This window comes from Carcharhinus amblyrhynchos, chromosome 26 (assembly GCF_965287045.1).
Source record: "Carcharhinus amblyrhynchos chromosome 26, sCarAmb.v2.hapA, whole genome shotgun sequence".
Lineage (NCBI taxonomy): Eukaryota > Metazoa > Chordata > Chondrichthyes > Carcharhiniformes > Carcharhinidae > Carcharhinus > Carcharhinus amblyrhynchos.
Genome location: NC_137349.1, coordinates 35,521,546 through 35,538,262, shown reverse-complemented (window position 1 = coordinate 35,538,262; position 16,717 = coordinate 35,521,546). Strand labels below are relative to the sequence as shown.

The 16,717-nt window shown below is 40.6% G+C and overlaps 1 protein-coding gene across 1 annotated transcript in view; it reads left to right on the top strand.

The window, feature by feature from the left end:
• Positions 1 to 16,717, top strand: part of kdm4b (lysine (K)-specific demethylase 4B) — a 406,075-nt gene that overhangs the window by 338,685 nt on the left and 50,673 nt on the right. The window contains exons 17-18 of the mRNA XM_080213068.1: positions 10,721 to 10,776; positions 12,634 to 12,742. Of these exons, the coding sequence (XP_080069194.1) occupies positions 10,721 to 10,776; positions 12,634 to 12,742 (165 nt within the window). The remainder of the gene's footprint in view (positions 1 to 10,720; positions 10,777 to 12,633; positions 12,743 to 16,717) is intronic.

Sequence of the window (16,717 nt, the reverse complement as noted above, 5' to 3'; positions counted from 1 at the left end):
GACGTGCAGAGACTATTTCCTTGGGTAGATGTAGCTGTTACTAGGGGGCATAACTATAAGGTTCATGGTGGGAGGTATAGGAGGGATGTTCGAGGTAGGTTCTTTACCCAGAGTGGTTGGGGTGTGGAATGCACTGCCTGCTGCGATAGTGGAGTCAGACACTTTAGGAACTTTCAAGCAGTTGTTGGATGGGCACATGGACCACATCAGAATGATAGGAAGTGGGATAGCTTGATCTTGTTTTCGGACATAGCTTGGCACAACATCGAGGGCCAAAGGGCCTGTACTGTGTTGTACTGTTCTATGGTGCCACTTCAGTTTCCTACCCTGTCCATCATTTTGCTTAGCTTGAGGGCTTAATTAATTCTGAATGATGGCCATCTTTTATTTTGGTGTCTCAATATAAAAATGATTAGAACTTGTCTAACCAGTTTTACTTGCGGTCTTTGACAGTATTTGAAATAGAGACCTAGAATACCTTCTTTCCAGATAGACTTCAAGCTGTGCCACAAGTTACAGGATTGTTTTTAATCATGTTATATAACAGACTGTCTTCAGTGGTAATTCTATCAATATACCCTCAAAGTTGTGTTGCTGCTTTCAATAAAGAGTAAATCATAGACAAAGGGGCCAAAAATATTCCAAAATCAGGATGGGTGGGAAAACAGAAAGGCTTCTCACCCTTTTTTTGGGCGCCTCCAAACTCCAAATTTATGCACTTAGTGCATTTAAAAAAAAGTCTAAACCGTTCCTCACCTGTAGGGGAAGTGGGCAGGACTTAAGTAGCCAGCCAGCTTGCTATAGCAGCAGAAGAAGCTATTTAAACATGTGCAGACTTCTATGGCTGCAGATGCGCAATTGCAACAGCAGAGGCTTGACAGCTTTGAGAGAGACTTGTCAGGCCTCTGCTGCTGCAGCCAGCCTTGACCCAGCTCTGCCCCCCCCCCCCCCCCCACCAAAGCTATTGTAGATGCCCCCTGCTCCAGCTATCATGAAAACTCACAGCTGATCGTGTGTCCCACACCACCTGGAAATATTGCGCACACACACACCCCCCCCAATCTCCAATTGGACCACCTCATCCCGGCAAGTGAACCCAGATGATTATGTCCCAGGTTCATTAAATAAGTGTAATATAAGTTTTGAGTACATTTAAGTTATTCAGCCTCTTACTGTAAATGTGCTAGAGGCTGATCATGCTGGATATCCAGTACCGGTGAGATTTCTCAGCTCATGCGCCATTTTACTGGCTCACTCTGCCCATTGATGGGCATGGTGAGCCAATACAATCATGGCCAATGTCTTGATGAATATGATAAGCACTAAAAGAAGAATTTTCCTTTATTCATCTTGCTCTTTTCCTGTCATTGTTGAAGAAAAATGTGTAAAAATTGAAAAGAACATTCAGTTTCAAAAGTTCAGTTTTGTTAAGAATTGCCCTATAAACCTTTCGTCTGAGTAGTTGTCAGATTTTGGATTTTAATGTTTGCAAAATAATTGGCAGATAATGTGTCTTCCAAGACTTCAGAATGACACAATGATGTTATAAAGATAACAAGACTAAAGGCTCTGCATCTGAATGTGAGTAGTATTCACAGCAAAGTAAACAGATTGATAGCAAATTGAAGTAAAAAAAACATGATCTGATAACTATTATGGAGGCATAGCTACAGGATGACAAATATTGGGTCATGAATATTTCAGGAAGAAACAGGGAGCTAGGTAAAGGTGAAGGGAGAGTAGCACTGTTGATTAAGGATGGCATTGGTACAATGGATAGAGATGACCTTGGTTTAGGAGGTCAGGATGTAGAATTTGTTTGATTGGAGATGAGGAACAGTAGGAGAAAGGTGCCACTAGTGGGAGTGGTCTCCTGGCACCCTAACAATAAGCACAACATAGGAAGAAGTAGACAAGAAGAAATATTGGGTACTTGTGACAAAGAAATGGCAATAATCATGGGTGATTTTAAGCTACATACAAACTGGAAAAATCAGAATGGTAATAGTAGCCTGGATGAGGAGTTCATAGAATGCTTTTGAGAGAGTTTTTTTTTAAGAGTAGCACATCCTGGAACCAACCAGAGAGCAGGTTATATTGGACTTGATATTGTGTAATGTGACAAGATTAACAATGACCTGAGAGTAAAGACACCCCTAGGAGACAGCAACCACAATATGATTAAATTTTACGTCCAGTTTGAAAGGGAGAAGAATGGGTCTAAGACTATGATTTTAAGCTGAAATAATGACAACTGTGTGGGCATGGAAGCTGAAGTGAACTGAGATATTAGGCTAGAGGGCAGGTTAATAGAGCAACAATGGCAGACATTTAAGGGAATATTTTGGCATATGCAGAATGTATATTCCTATGATCAAGAAACATGCCAAGGGAGAGGCTCTACCATCTATGGTTAATGATAGAAGCCAAGGAAAACATCAAACTTTGTAAAGATGAATGGCAGGTTAGGTGATTGGTTAGACTATAAAGAACAGCAGAGAATGACTAAAAGGTTAATCGAGAAAGAAAATAAGAGTACAAGTGGAAGCTAGCTAGAAATGTAAAAATGGATAGCAAAGATTTATATTGGTATTTTGAAAGGAAAAGAGTAAGTAAAGTGAGTGTTGGTCCTCTGGCAATGAGGAACTAATTGTAGATAATAAGGAAACGATTAATGGAAAAAAAACAAATGTTTTGCTTCAGTCCTCATGATGGAGAATACAAACAGCATTCCATTAATAGTTATAAATGAAGAGGTGAAAAGGAGACAAAGGCTTGTGGAATTGCAGTCATAGAATCCTACAGTGCAGGCCATTCCACCCATCAAGTTTGCACACTCCACAATCCCATCTAGGCCCTATCCCCATAACTCCATGCATTTACCCTAGCTAGTCCCCCTGACACTAAGGGGCAATTTAGAATGGTCAATCCACCTAACCCACACATCCTTGGACTGTGGGAGGAAACCAGAGCACCCGGAGGAAACCTACACAGACACAGGGAGAATGTGAAAACTCCATACAGACAGTGACCCGAGCCAGAGTCAAACCCTTATCCCTGGTGCTGCAAGGCAGCAGTGCTAACCACCGTGCCACTGGGGAGAGTGGTTTTGAGCAAACTGATGGAGCTGTAGACTGACAAGTCTCTGGGTCCTCATTCTAGGATCTTAAAAGACGTGACTAAGAAAGAAATAAATGTCTTTGTGTTAATTTTCCAAAATCCACTGAATTTTAGAAAGTTTCCATCAGACTTCGAAGTAATTAATATAACACCTCGATTTAAGAAGGGAAGATGGGAAACTATGGAGCTGTTAGCTTTATTTCTATCAAGGGATACGTGGTAGAATCGAGCATCAAGCTTGTTATAGCTGGGTATTTCAAGGTAATAGGGAAGAGGCAACTTAGTTTTATGAAAAGGAAATGGAGTTTAACCCATTTATTGGAGCCCTTTGAAGGAGTAACATGCGTTGTGGAAAAAGGGGAGCCTGTAGACTTGCTGTCTTTGGATTTCCAGAAGGCATTTGGTAAGGTGCTACATCAAATTATTGCAGATAATAAATGCTCATTAGTGTGGATAGAAGATTGGCTGGCTGGCTGAAATAGAGTATGCATAAATGGGTCTTATTCTGATTGGCAGGATGAGCTGAGTAGAACCGCAGGGGTCTGTGCTGGGATCTCAACCTTTTGCAATTCGTCATTGATTTAGATGAGGGAAGCAAAGGCACGGTAGATAATTTTGCAGATGACACAAAACGAGGTAGGAAAGTATGGTGTGAAGAGGACTTGAGTTTGCAGAAGGATATAGATGGTTGAGTAAGTGAGTACAATTCCAACAGATGGAATATAATGTGGGAAAATGTGAGTTTGTTCGCTTTGACAGGAAGAATAAAAGTCCAACTAAAATGGAGAATGGCTGCAGATTCTGCGGTGCGAAGAGATTTAAGTATTCCAGTGTGAGAATCACAGAAGTTAGTATGCAGATACAGCAAGTAGTCAAGCAAGAAAATGGAATGCTATCCTTTATTACAAGAGGCATTGAACTATCCTTCAATTATACAGGACGTTGCTACACCACATCTGAATAGTGTGTGCGGTTCTGGTCTTATTTAAGGAAGAATGCAAGTGCATTGGAGGTGCGTCAGAGGAGGTTTACCAGCTTGATACCTGGAATTAGTGGGTTGCCTGCTGAAAAATTATTTCTATTGCAGTTTAGAAGAGTGAGGGATGTTTGATTGAAGTATATAAGATCCTGAGTGCATGTATTAGATGGACATGGAAAAAATGTCCTCTTGTGGGTGAGTCTGGAACTAGAGACCACTGTTTTAAATTAAGGTTACCCTTTAAGAACGGAGATGAGAGATTTTTTTCTGAGGTTTGTGTGACTTGGGAACTTGAAGGTGATGGAGGCAGGTGTCATTGAATATTTTTAAGTTGGAGGTCGATTCTTGTTGGGCAAAGGAATCAAAGGCTATTGAGAGTAGATGGGAATGTGGAATTCTAAACACAATGTTGCTGACTAGGGATTTGATGTTGGTAATGCTGTTGAATAACAAAGGGAAGATGGTTAGATTCTCCCTTGTTGGTTATTATCTGGCACCTGTGTGGCTCGAGTGTTGTCAACTCAATCCTGACTGTTGCCAGAGGATGAATGCTCACTTCACTTACTCTTTTTCTTTTAAGATAAGTATAGAAATCTTTGCTATTCGACATGCCCTGCTTCATTATCTGAGGAGTTACGAATGGGATTGAGAATTATGTAATCATCAGCAACCATCTCCAGTTTTGATGAAACAAGGGCAGTTTATGATGGTTGGACCTTGGGCACTGCCCTGAGAAACTCCTGTTGTGATATCTTGGGGCTGAGATGAGTAGCCTCCAACAATAACACCCATTTTCCTTTGGTTGGAGTCATGCCTAGCACAATGGAATGTTTCTCCTCATATCCCTTGACTTCAGTTTTGATGGGGCTTCTTGAAGCTACACAGTTAAATGTTATTATAATATGAAGGGCAGTCATTCTCACTTCACTTCCAGAATCATGCATGTTTGCACCAAGCGGCATTAAGATCCGCTGGTCAAGTGGTTCTGGCAAACTAATCATTGAGCAGGTTATTGTTCAGTGTCACGCCCGGTGTCTTGGATTGCATTCAGTATATAGTTTTCTGGAACTGCAGTTTATTTAGCAGATGTTAACCAGACAATTAAATTGGCTGCTGATGGTCAGGTTACATTTTCAATGTCTGCTCAAGAGTCTTCAAAAATTATAATTGAATAACCATGAGTGGAGGCTGCCCCCTTGAATTGAGATATCCAGATGGAACTCATTTATGAAATTTATGTCTGCTATTCTCTGTGATTTACCCAAAACTGAAATTGAATGGTCTTCCAGACTTTGTGTCTCTAAGCTTGAAATTTAAAGTAAGAGTGATTTTATTTTTATATCTGTATACAGGATCTGGGCTTCACTGGCTAGGGCAGCATTTATTGTCCATCTCTAATTGCCCTTAAGAAGTTGATGGTGAGCTCTTGACACCTGCACTGTAGATGGTGGATAGGCTTTGAGGAGTCAGGAGATGACTTACTCGCCACAGGATTCATAGCCCCTGAGTCTCAGTATTTATATGGCTTGTCCAGTTCAGTTTCTGGTCATTGGTAACTCCCAAGATATTGTTAGTGGGAGATTGATAATTCCATTGAATGTCAAGGGAACGTGGTTAGATTCTCTCTTGGTGGAGACGGTTATTGCCTGGGATTTGTGAAGCACGAATGTTGCTTGTCGCTTGTCACTTGTCAGCCTGAGCATGGATATTACCTGGATCTTGTTGCATTTGGACATGGACTGTTTCAGTACTTGAAGTGTTGTGAATGGTGCCTGAACATTATGTAGTCATCAACGAACATCCTCACTTCTGACCTTATAATGGAAGGACAGTCATCAATGAAGCAGCTGAAAGGTCGATCTGCCTAGGACACTACCCTGTAGCACTCCTGCAGGGATGTCTTGGAATAGGGATGATTGATCTCCAACCACCACAGCCATCTCCCTTTGTGTTAGGAATGAGTCCAAGCAGTGGAGAATTGTCCCCTGAATCTCAATGACTCTGTTTTGCTTGAGCTCTTTGATGCAGTGCCAGCTTATTGTCAAAGAAAGTCATTCTCACTTCAGCTCTGACATTCAGCTCTTGTGTCCATGTTTGTACCAAGGCTGTAAGGAGGTCAAGAGCCGAGTGGCCCTGGTGGAAACCAAACTGAGCGCAGTGAGCAGGTCATTGTGAAGCCAGTTCCACTTGAAAGCACTGTTGATGCGATGCCCCCTTCCATCTTTTTGCTGATGATCAGAGTAGACTGACTGGACAGTAATTAGCCAGCTAAAATTTGTCCTGCTTTTTGTGTACAGGACATATCGGGATAATTTTCCACATTTCCAGGTAGATGATGTGTTGTAGCAAGTTCCTGAGCACAGATCTTCAGGGAGTATTGCTGGAGTATGTGTGTCTGTATTATATATAATATATGTAGCCTTTGCAGTATCCAGTACCATTAGTCTTTTAATATTTCATTGGGTGAATTGGATTAGCTGAAATTGCATCTGTAATGCTGGGGATCTCCAGAAGAACTCTCTCAACATCAGGTTAAAATTCAACAGGTTTATTTGGTAGCACAAGCAGGTAGACTGATGTTTGTGAGCAGAACTCCCACTTACCTGATGAAGGAGCAGCGCTGTGAAAGCTAGTGGCTTGTGCTACCAAATAAACCTGTTGGGTCTTTAACCTGGCGTTGAGAGACTTCTTTCTGTGTTTACCCCGGTCCAACGTCAGCATCGCCACATCATGATCTCCAGAAGAGGCAGGGATGGATCATCCACGTGGCACATGGACTGAATATTGTGAATGCTTCAGCCTCATCTTCTCCATTGTTGTGTGGGGCTCCTCCATTTTTGAGGATGGGGATATCTGTGGAAGCACCTCCTCCAGTGAATTCTTTACTTTTCCACTATCATTGACCACTTGATGTGGAAGGACTACAGAGCTTGGATCTGATCCGTTGGTTAGCTCTGTCTGTTACTTGCTGCTTATGCAGTGTGGCACACAGTGGTCTTGTATTGTAGGCTCACCAGGTTCATTTTTAGATATGTCTCGTGTTAGTCCTGATTGACTCTGCTGCACTCTTCATTGAACCAGGGTTGATCCCCTGGCTTGGTGGTAATGGTAGAGTGGGATCTGCAATAGCACTGGTATACGACTGCCATCACCTAGCTTACTTTTTCAGAGCAAACCGCCTTCAAAAGGCCCACAATGACTCTTTCGTGTGTGTGTGTGTGAGATACAGCATTTAAACCGACAAAAACTTGTTGCTGATGATTTAAGAATTAACTACACACTCTGTGGTTGAGCAAAATACTTACCTCCCTTTACATAAACACATTGATCACAGACAGTAAGGGAAAGGCCATAAGGGTTTCAGCCAAGTCCCTGTCCATAACCATCACTTTATAGCATTGTCGGCAACACTTCCTATCACTTTCGTGTTTGAAAGTAGATTGATGGGGCGCAACTGGCTGGTTTGGATTTGCCCTTTTTGTGGACAGAGTATACCTGGGCAATTTTCCACATTGCTGATTGATGCCTGTGTTGCAACTATATTGGAACAACTTGGCTAGGGGCACAGCATTACTGCTAAGTTGCTGCTGGGAACCAAAACCTTTACTGTGTAATTTCTTGATTACGTGTGGAACAAATTGAATTGTCTAAAAACTGGCATCTGAATGCTAGGAAAGCTCAGGAAGATGATCGTCCACATGGCACTTCTGGCCGACGATGGTTGCACATGGTTCAACCTGATCCTTTGATCTGACCACCTACTGGAGTCCACCGATCTTTTTATGAGGATATTTATGGAGCCTTCTCCTGCTTGTTGTTTAATAGTCCACAACCAATAACGAGTGGATGTGGCAGGATTATAGAGCTTTGATGTGGCCTGTTGGTTGTGGGATTGCTGTTCCCTTTCTACATGTATTGCACCTGCTTTTAGATGTTTGGCATTCCATTAAACTGTCTAGACTGCCTGGTGGATGACTTTTCTCCTGAGTTCAATATCTTTTAAGGCAAACCATTAAGACAGCCAATAAGCATTTGCAGCAAGTACAAATGCTTTTCAAGGAGGAATATTAGGATCTACATATGCTGTTCAGAGCCATAACTAAAGCATTTGACAATGAGAGTCACCCTAGTCTGTGGCACATGCTCTCCAAGCTTGGATCCCTGCACAGGTTTGTCTGCTATACAATGCCATGGTCACAGGTATTTGTGCCTGTGGTGTCCAGTACCTTTGCAGCAGCCGGTGGTATGAATCAAAGATGTGTCATGGATCCCCAAACTCTTGCTGCAATGCTTAAAGAAGTCACCAATGACATGCCTGCAGCATCAACATTAAATTTCGTTCAAAGAAGCTCATGAGTCTTCCCAGAATGTGCACCTCCACCAAAGTCACGTAGCTAGTCATCAGAAAACATCTCTATGGAGAACATTGTGCCTGGCTACCCACAAGGTAAACATCCAGACTGCAGCAAATACATTCTCGATTTTTGCCAAAATCTTCCATCACCGTCATGATAGATGTTAATATAGTTAATATTTCTGGGATCTACCTGTGTTATTCTGCGAAGTAGGCTTCAGTGTATTTGTGAAAATAATTCAATTAAACTGAACACTGATTGGCTGCAAGGTTTAGAGCATCATAGGAGCGTAGGTGTTAAAGGTGTGCATTTGATGTAAGTATGGCCCGGGGAGTTTGCTGCAAGTAGATGGGCAGTGCATTTACAAAATAGCATTAGGAGCTGAGTAAAGGTTTGTTTTCTTCAGCTGCTGAATTTCAAAGGGAAGTGAAAAGGCCATTAAGAACGGCAAAAAGCTTTTTACAAGCAAAAAGCTTATAAAGTTTCACAAGGAAACAAAGCAAGATTGTTAAAATTTATTCAATCCGAAAGTCAGGCAATAAGGAGAACATGAAATATTTTTATATTTTCGGAAAGTCAAGTTCAAAATTCTCAGGATAATGGAATTGAATTTGAAAGGCAAAAAGGGTTTATAAGGAGAGATATTGCTACTATTCTGAGACCTCTTGAGTTGTTGCTCTGTGTTGGGAGAAGAACAGTGAAAACGCAAAGTTTAGCAGCAATTGCAGCCAAGCTATAAAAGTGTATTGTTTTTCAGAAAGCAGGGCTTTGTTTTGAAGTTCTTGAATTTCCAAAGCAGAGTGGCAGCCAGTGAGAAGTCCTGTGATATACCTTTCCTACAGTAACAGTGAGTTTGCCTTGTAATATTTCTGAATATTTATAGTTAAATATCTTTAAAGCACTATTGCCTGAAGGGATTTACATGTGAGCCTAACCAAAAGGGAACGTTTTGAGAGACTAATTTTAACTGTGTAGGTATAATCTTGTGTGCTTACATTTTCTTTTTCTTTGTTAATTAAATGTTTAAGTCCCAAAAATGTGAATGGAATTTGTGTCTTTTGAATTTAATAAACCTTTGTTGTTGTCAGAATACAAAAAAAGGCTTCTAATGCATTGCCCAAGTTTCCCTTTGGGGTTTGGTTCGTGTGGAATTAGCATTTCCAAATCAGTATCTCCAAGACAAAAGTTATGTTTCACCAGGCACAAGCTATGAAACACCAAACAAAACCATTGATGGCATTTTTCTCAATGCTACAGAAATATTGGCATACCTTGGTAGCATGCTTTCTCGGATGTCAGTACTGATGAAGATATCTTTACTCGCATCCAGGAAACAAATTCTACCAATAGTTGACTCCATGATCATGTCTGGAAGCAGTATGTATGGCATTAAACTGAAGGTGAAAATAAAAAAACTCTACCATTGTTCTTATCTCTCTGCTGCCTGGCACTGTATCCTGGGCCTGCTATAGCTGACACCAGAACTGAGGAGCAGTCTCAACAATGACACCCGTGCTCCATCGTGAATTCGATAACAGGACAAAATTGCAAACAAGCTTTGTTGTGCTGGATTATTTTGCATTATTGATTTTTTTTGAAGTTTTCGAGGAGAGCACTTCATGAATGTATATATATTTTATCTTGCTGTGTTAGGCTGAGAAAAGATGTCAACACTGAAGATGTGAAAGGTGATAAAATGCAAAATACTGCTGATGATCTGAAATAAGATGATCTTGTTTTGCCATGCGTTCTTATCTGCCAAATTAAACACTATATTTGAATAATTGAGAACATAAATTTGGTACACAGCAATGAGTCAAGAGACAGCATCTGTGCTGGAGGTATTTTTTTTACCCATTGTATCTAGTGACTTGAGAAGAAAATGCTCCAATTTAACCTGCCTGGGAACACTGACTGGAAATGGGATGTAATTTCATTGTTTCAGGAGATGAATTGGTAAATGCTATGCAGAATCTTGGAGTCACCAAATTTTTGGTGGCGAATTTTTGGATTCTCCAAATGGTGAAGAGTTTGGTGTCTCTAAATTGCTTTTTCTTATGCCGAATGAGGTTGGTCTTGTCTTATCTGCCTACTTTAAGCAATGCTGTACACACAAGAAGTAATAGTCAATCTATTTAGTTTTAAATGAAAGATTGAATCATTTTATTTCTTTGTTTTAGGGTCTATCCTGTGAACTTAGTTTGAAATCGGTCTGTTAATTTTTAATTGCCGTTTCTTAACTTTGATGTTTTCTTTCTTATTTCAGGATTGCTGTTTGTGCAATTTAAGAGGTGGGGCACTAAAAGGCACCACTGACAAAAGGTAAAGAGCAACTCCTGTTTGAGAAATAAATTCTAACAGTTCTTGAAAGTTATATTGATCCGCATGTTGTTGAATTGGTGATAAATAGGTTGTTCTCTTGTCACTTGATCGAGAGACATATTAGTACCTTGTACCTTCAGTAGTGGATAGACTTTAACTATTAGGTCATTTTTAGTGCTAAGCCCTTGGAAAGCAGCATCATCGCTGTATCGTGCGCAATATTGCAATGCGAACAGTTTAAAATGGTTACTACTTTTGTTAAGCTATATTTATGCAGCAGGTTGTTTTAAATGATAGACGATACTTGTGTCATTTTTGAATAGTATTACACTTGTTAGGATACAGTTTCCATAAGCTATAATGTTTGTGAACAGCCCAAAAGGTTTGGCTAACACTTTTTTCATGAAAACACTGCCTATCATTGAGCCATGCAGACCAGGAAGGTCAATTACTCAATCGGCAGTCTGTGTTGCATTAATCTCTCATCCAAAGCCACAACTGTCTTTACCACCCCTAGTTAAGGGAAGGAAAATTAGCCTCTGATCCTGCTTCTGATCTCTATCCAGCAACCTTACTCTGCTATCTGTGTGGAATCTGATTTTAAAAAAAGTAAACTGGTCTCATTAAAATAAAATGTAAAATTTTGAATTGCGTCAAAACACAGACTTATGGAGTGAAATCATATTGTACAATATTGATTATTTTCATAAAAATATTTATTTTAAATGGTTTAACTCCTTCAGTTAAAGAGCATTGGAACTTCACAAAAATTTGTGTGGTAGTGTGAGATAAAATTTAGCCTTACTGTTTGAAAGTATATTGTGTATAAGATGGTACTTTTCATAAAATTAGGGAATAACATGATTACAGCAGAGGCCGTTCAGCCCATCATGTCCACACTGGCTTTCTTCAGGAGCAACTCACCTGGTCCTGCTTTCCTGTCTTCAGGATGTCTTTTACATCTAAATGCCCCCCTCATTACTACACTGAGATGGCGGGCTGAGAATAAATTAGATCTCTCATCATGATGGGGGTACAGTGCTGGGAAAAGCGTTTCTTGCTGTCAGTCAGCCACTTTACCCTGCAGCAGATACATGTGGATAAATTTAATCACCAAGCTTTAAATTAACTGCCTTTTCCTAATGATTCAGTCTATTTGTGGTAATATATATAACACAACTCTGTGAAATTCTGCACAGCAAATAAATTAATAAAATTGTAGTTATTTGATGACGAGGGGAAAAAGGAACAAGCAAAGGCTATTCATTTTCTCAAACACGTTTTGCAATCAAATTAGATCATGGCTGATCAGCCTTCTATTCACCTTGGCTCCATAACCCTATAACCCTTATCTAACAAAATGTTTATCAGTTTCGGTCTTGAAATTTCAATTTGTTTGTTTTCCACTACCCTTGTGTGAAATGTTAATCTTGTGTAGCATCTTAAAGCAAATAGTTGTTGTTAATATTGAAATGTATCCTGCTATAGCCAAGCTTGAATTTTAAGGTTGTGCCCTTATGTTCTGGATTCCACAACAGAGGAAATAAGTTCTTTGTATCTACTCTATCAAATCCATTAATCAACACCCCAGATCACTCCTCAATATTCGGAATTCAAGGGAATTTCAGCGTTGTATACATAACTGTTCTCATAATTTAAAACCCCCTCCCCGCCGTGTTCCAACTGGCAAGTCAACATTGGCATTTCCAATCAGCGGTAAGGTGGTAACTGATTTGGTACATGGGGATCAAGAATAAATATCCATATCGATGATTCAATTAATTTGTGGTTCCAAGCTAATTTGTTTCCAATCCATTGCTTCACTAATCTGATGCTTGTATTTGTCTGTTTGATTAGGTGGGTCCATGTGATCTGTGCAATAGCTGTGCCTGAGGTGAAGTTTTTGAATGTGTTGGAACGAAATCCAGTTGATGTCACTGGGATCCCAGAGCAGAGGCAGAAGTTGGTAGGTGCTACGTGGATCATTTTAGTTCTGTTAGATCTTCAGAGTTGTGTCATTGTTCTCACTGATTCATTGCAGTGTGGGAAATGAAGGGAATATGTCAATCATAAGAAATGAAAAGGACACTCGTGCCTTTTATCTTGGTATTTCAATGATCAAGTTGTTCACTTTTGGTTGCTTTTTGCTGCAAATGTTTGTGTGTATGTAAACCCGCCCCCATGCGTACTGATCCCATTCCTGGCAGTGCTTGCAGCGGTGCTCATCACCGAGGGTGGTGTGCCGGCACCAGTACAGATCGGGTTGGCTCGGTGCTAAAGGACATAGCTGCTAAATTTGGTCTTTGACAGGTGGTGAGGGAACCAACAAAAATAAACAATGTACTTGATTTCATCCTCATCATCCTCATATCTGTCCACGATGGTATCAATAGGAGTGACCACTGCACAGTTCTTGTGGAGACAGATTCCTGCCTTCACATTGAGAATACCCACCATCTTGTTCTGTGGCACTACATCATGCTAAATGGGATAAATTTTGAATAGATCTAGCAACTCAAAATTGGGTATTCCTGAGGCGCTGATGGTCATCAATAGTAGCAGAATTGTACTCACCCACAACCTTTAATCTCATGGTGTGACATACTCCCCAACACTTCCTTTATTGTCAAGCCAAGGGCTGAACCCTGGTTCAATAAAGAGTGAAGGAGAGCATTCCAGGAGTAATACCTAAAAATGAGGTGTCAATCTGGTAAAGCTACAACCCAGGATTACAGTGGAAGCAACAGAATGAAGTGATTCAACAACTGGGGAGCAGTGGTAAAAGGCAATTCCAGTTGCCACGTAACATTTTGTGCCCATGCCACCCTCACTGCTTCTTCCAATTGGTATTCAACATGGAGGAGTACTGATTCATCAGTTGAGGGGGATGGGAGAGAAGTTACAATCAGCAGGACATTACCTTGTCCATGTTTGACTTGATGGCCTGGCCTGAGACTTCATGGGATCTGCTTGACAGGGTTGAGGGGAAAAGCAGCTAGAAATCTCACTTCCAAACTGCATGTAGTAATCCTTGCTGGGTTTGGGCAGTTTGTCAAATGAGGACACAATGATTGAGAACAAGGTGTCACATTAGCAGACTACCATGTAAAGTTAAAGTGCATGGGATTGTGGTAGTGCCTTGAGATGGATAGAAAGCTGGTTAGCGGATAGAAAGCAAGAAGTTGGCATAAATAGATTTTTTTCTGATCGGCAGGCAGTAGTGACTAGTGGGGTATCGCAGGGATCTGTGTTAGGACCCCAACTATTCATGTTATATAGTACTGATTTAGAAGAGGGAACTGAACGTATTATCTCCAGATTTGCAGATAATGCAAAGCTGGGGTGAGAGAATGAGCGGTGTAGAGGATGCAGAGATGTTTCAGCGTGATTTGGACAGGCTGAGTGAATGGGCATATACATGGTCAATGCAGTAAAATGTGGATAAATGTGAGGTTGTCCACTTTGGTAGCATTAAAAGGGAGGCAGATTATTGCTTGAATGGGTGTAAATTGAGAGTTGGACACTCAGCGAGATCTTGGAATCCTCATATAGCAGCCACTGAAAATAAGCACACAGGTACAGCAGGCAGAAAAGAAGGCCTTCATAGCGAGAGAATTTTAGTATAGCAAAAGGATATTTTACTGTAATTGCGTAGGGTGTTGGTGAGGCTACACTAGGAGTATTGTATGCAGTTTTGACGTCCTTATCTGAGGAAGGATGTTTTTGCTATAGAGTGAATCCAGCAAAGGTTTATCAGGCTAAATTCTAAGATGACAGGTCTAAGTCAGTTAAGATGTATTCATTGGAGTTTAGAAGGGTGAGAGGGGATCGCATAGATACTTAGGAAATTCTAATGGGATTAGACAGGGTAAATTCGGAAAGAATGTTCCCAATGGTGGGAGTGTCCAGAACTAGGGGTCATTGTTTGAGGATAATGGATAAACGTTTTCGAACTGAGGGGAGGAGAAATTTCTTCACCCACAAGAGTGGTGAATGTGTGGAATTCACTACCACAGAAAGTAGGCCAAAATGGTGTGTGATTTCAAGAAGAAACTAAATGTAGCTCTTGGGGGTATAAGCAGATAACACAAAGATTAGTCGCAGAACAGTGTGCAGAGGACCCTGACAGTCTGCAAAAGCATATAGATAGTCTAAGCGACTGGGTGAGGATCTGGCAATTGGAGTACAATGTTGGTAAATGTGAGGTCATCCATTTGGTAGGAATAACAGCAAAATGGACTACTATTTAAATAGTAAAAAATTGCAGCACACTGCTGTGCAAAAGGACCTTGGTGCCCTTGTGCAAGAATCACGGAGTTGGTTTGCAAATGCAGCAGGTAATTAAGGTGGCAAATGGAATTTTGTCCCTCATTGCTAGAGGGATGGAGTTTAAAAACAGCAAGATTATGTTGCAGCTGAATAAAGTGCTGGTGAGGCTACATGTGGAGTATGTGGAGTTTTGGTCTCCTTACTTGAGAAAGGATACACTGGCACTGGAGGGGATGCAGAGGAGATTCACTAGGTTGATTCCAGAGTTGAGAGGGTTGGCTTATGAGGAGAGACTGAATAGACTGGGGCTATGCTCATTGCAGTTCAGAAGAATGAGGAGAGATCTTATAGAAACATAAGATTATGAAGAGAATAGATAAAATAGAAGCAGGGAAGTTGTTTCCATTGGCAGTGAAACTAGAACTAGGAGGTATGGTCTCAAATTAAGAGGGAGCAAATTTAGGACTGAGTTGAGGAGGAACTTCCTCACATGAAGGGTTGTGAATCAGCGGAATTCCCTGCCCAGTGAAGGCTACCTCATTCAATGTTTTTAAAGCAAGGATAGATAAATTTTTGAACAGTAAAGGAATTAAGGGTTATGGTGAGCAGGCGAGTAAGTGGAGCTGAGCCCATGAAAAGATCAGCCATGATCTTATTGAATGACGGAGCAGGCTCGAGAGGCTAGATGCCCACTCTTGCTCCTAGTTCTCATGTAGGGGGGAAGAAGGGATCTGGATATTGAATTTGATGATCAGCCATGATCAAAATGAATGGTAGAGTAGGCTTGAAGGGCCAAGAGGCCTACTCTTGCTTCAGTTTTCTATGTTATTGGGATCAAAGCTCACTGGTCCATAACTGTGACAGGAGGTGTTGTAGGTGTGCAACTGATCCTTAAGGAAACAGAAAAGGATTCACCACCTTCAAGTAGTGGGGGAAGAAATTGGCCAAACTTAAAAAAAAGAGTCCTGGATGACAGCTCATCATTCATCGCTTTGTACACTTTAAGGTCAATATTCCCAATCAATTTGGAAAACACAGGAATTTCAGATTCCTGCAAGTGACCAGGTATTGTATTTGTACATACAAATTAGCCTCATTGTTATGCACAATGTATGTGCTCCTGAGACTAACCTTATTTACCAAAGATGAAGTCTGCAAAATGGATTTCTTATTTAATAGTCATCCAGAATCCATTTGACCATGTTTCTGTGGCAACCGTCGATTAGGTCGCCTCCATTTTCTGCCTGCGAATTTGCTTCCAATTCACATTGTAAATATGCAGAGAAATAATGGGGCCTAAATTCATGGTTTATGTACTGTGGAGATTAGACTTGATACTTTGTCAAACCAATGCCATGGAAACTATTAATTGTTCAATTTCCATATTCAGTCTATGAAGCGGTACTTTCTTGAAGGTTAATTGTTGCGAGTCTGTTATGGTTTTGAGGTATGCCTCATGCAATGTACAGTAACATGTTCCCCCTATTGGCAGAAGATAAATTAACTGAATCCTACCAATATAGCAGTAATGTGATAACCAATGAATTGTTGTTCCTTTATGGGCAAAAGGTAATTTTGTTAATATGGTAGATATTTGAATCTCTTTAAGGTAAAGTGTTATAATCTTGTTGTAATAATACTAAATTCCCTTGTGTCACGACATTTTTATTAT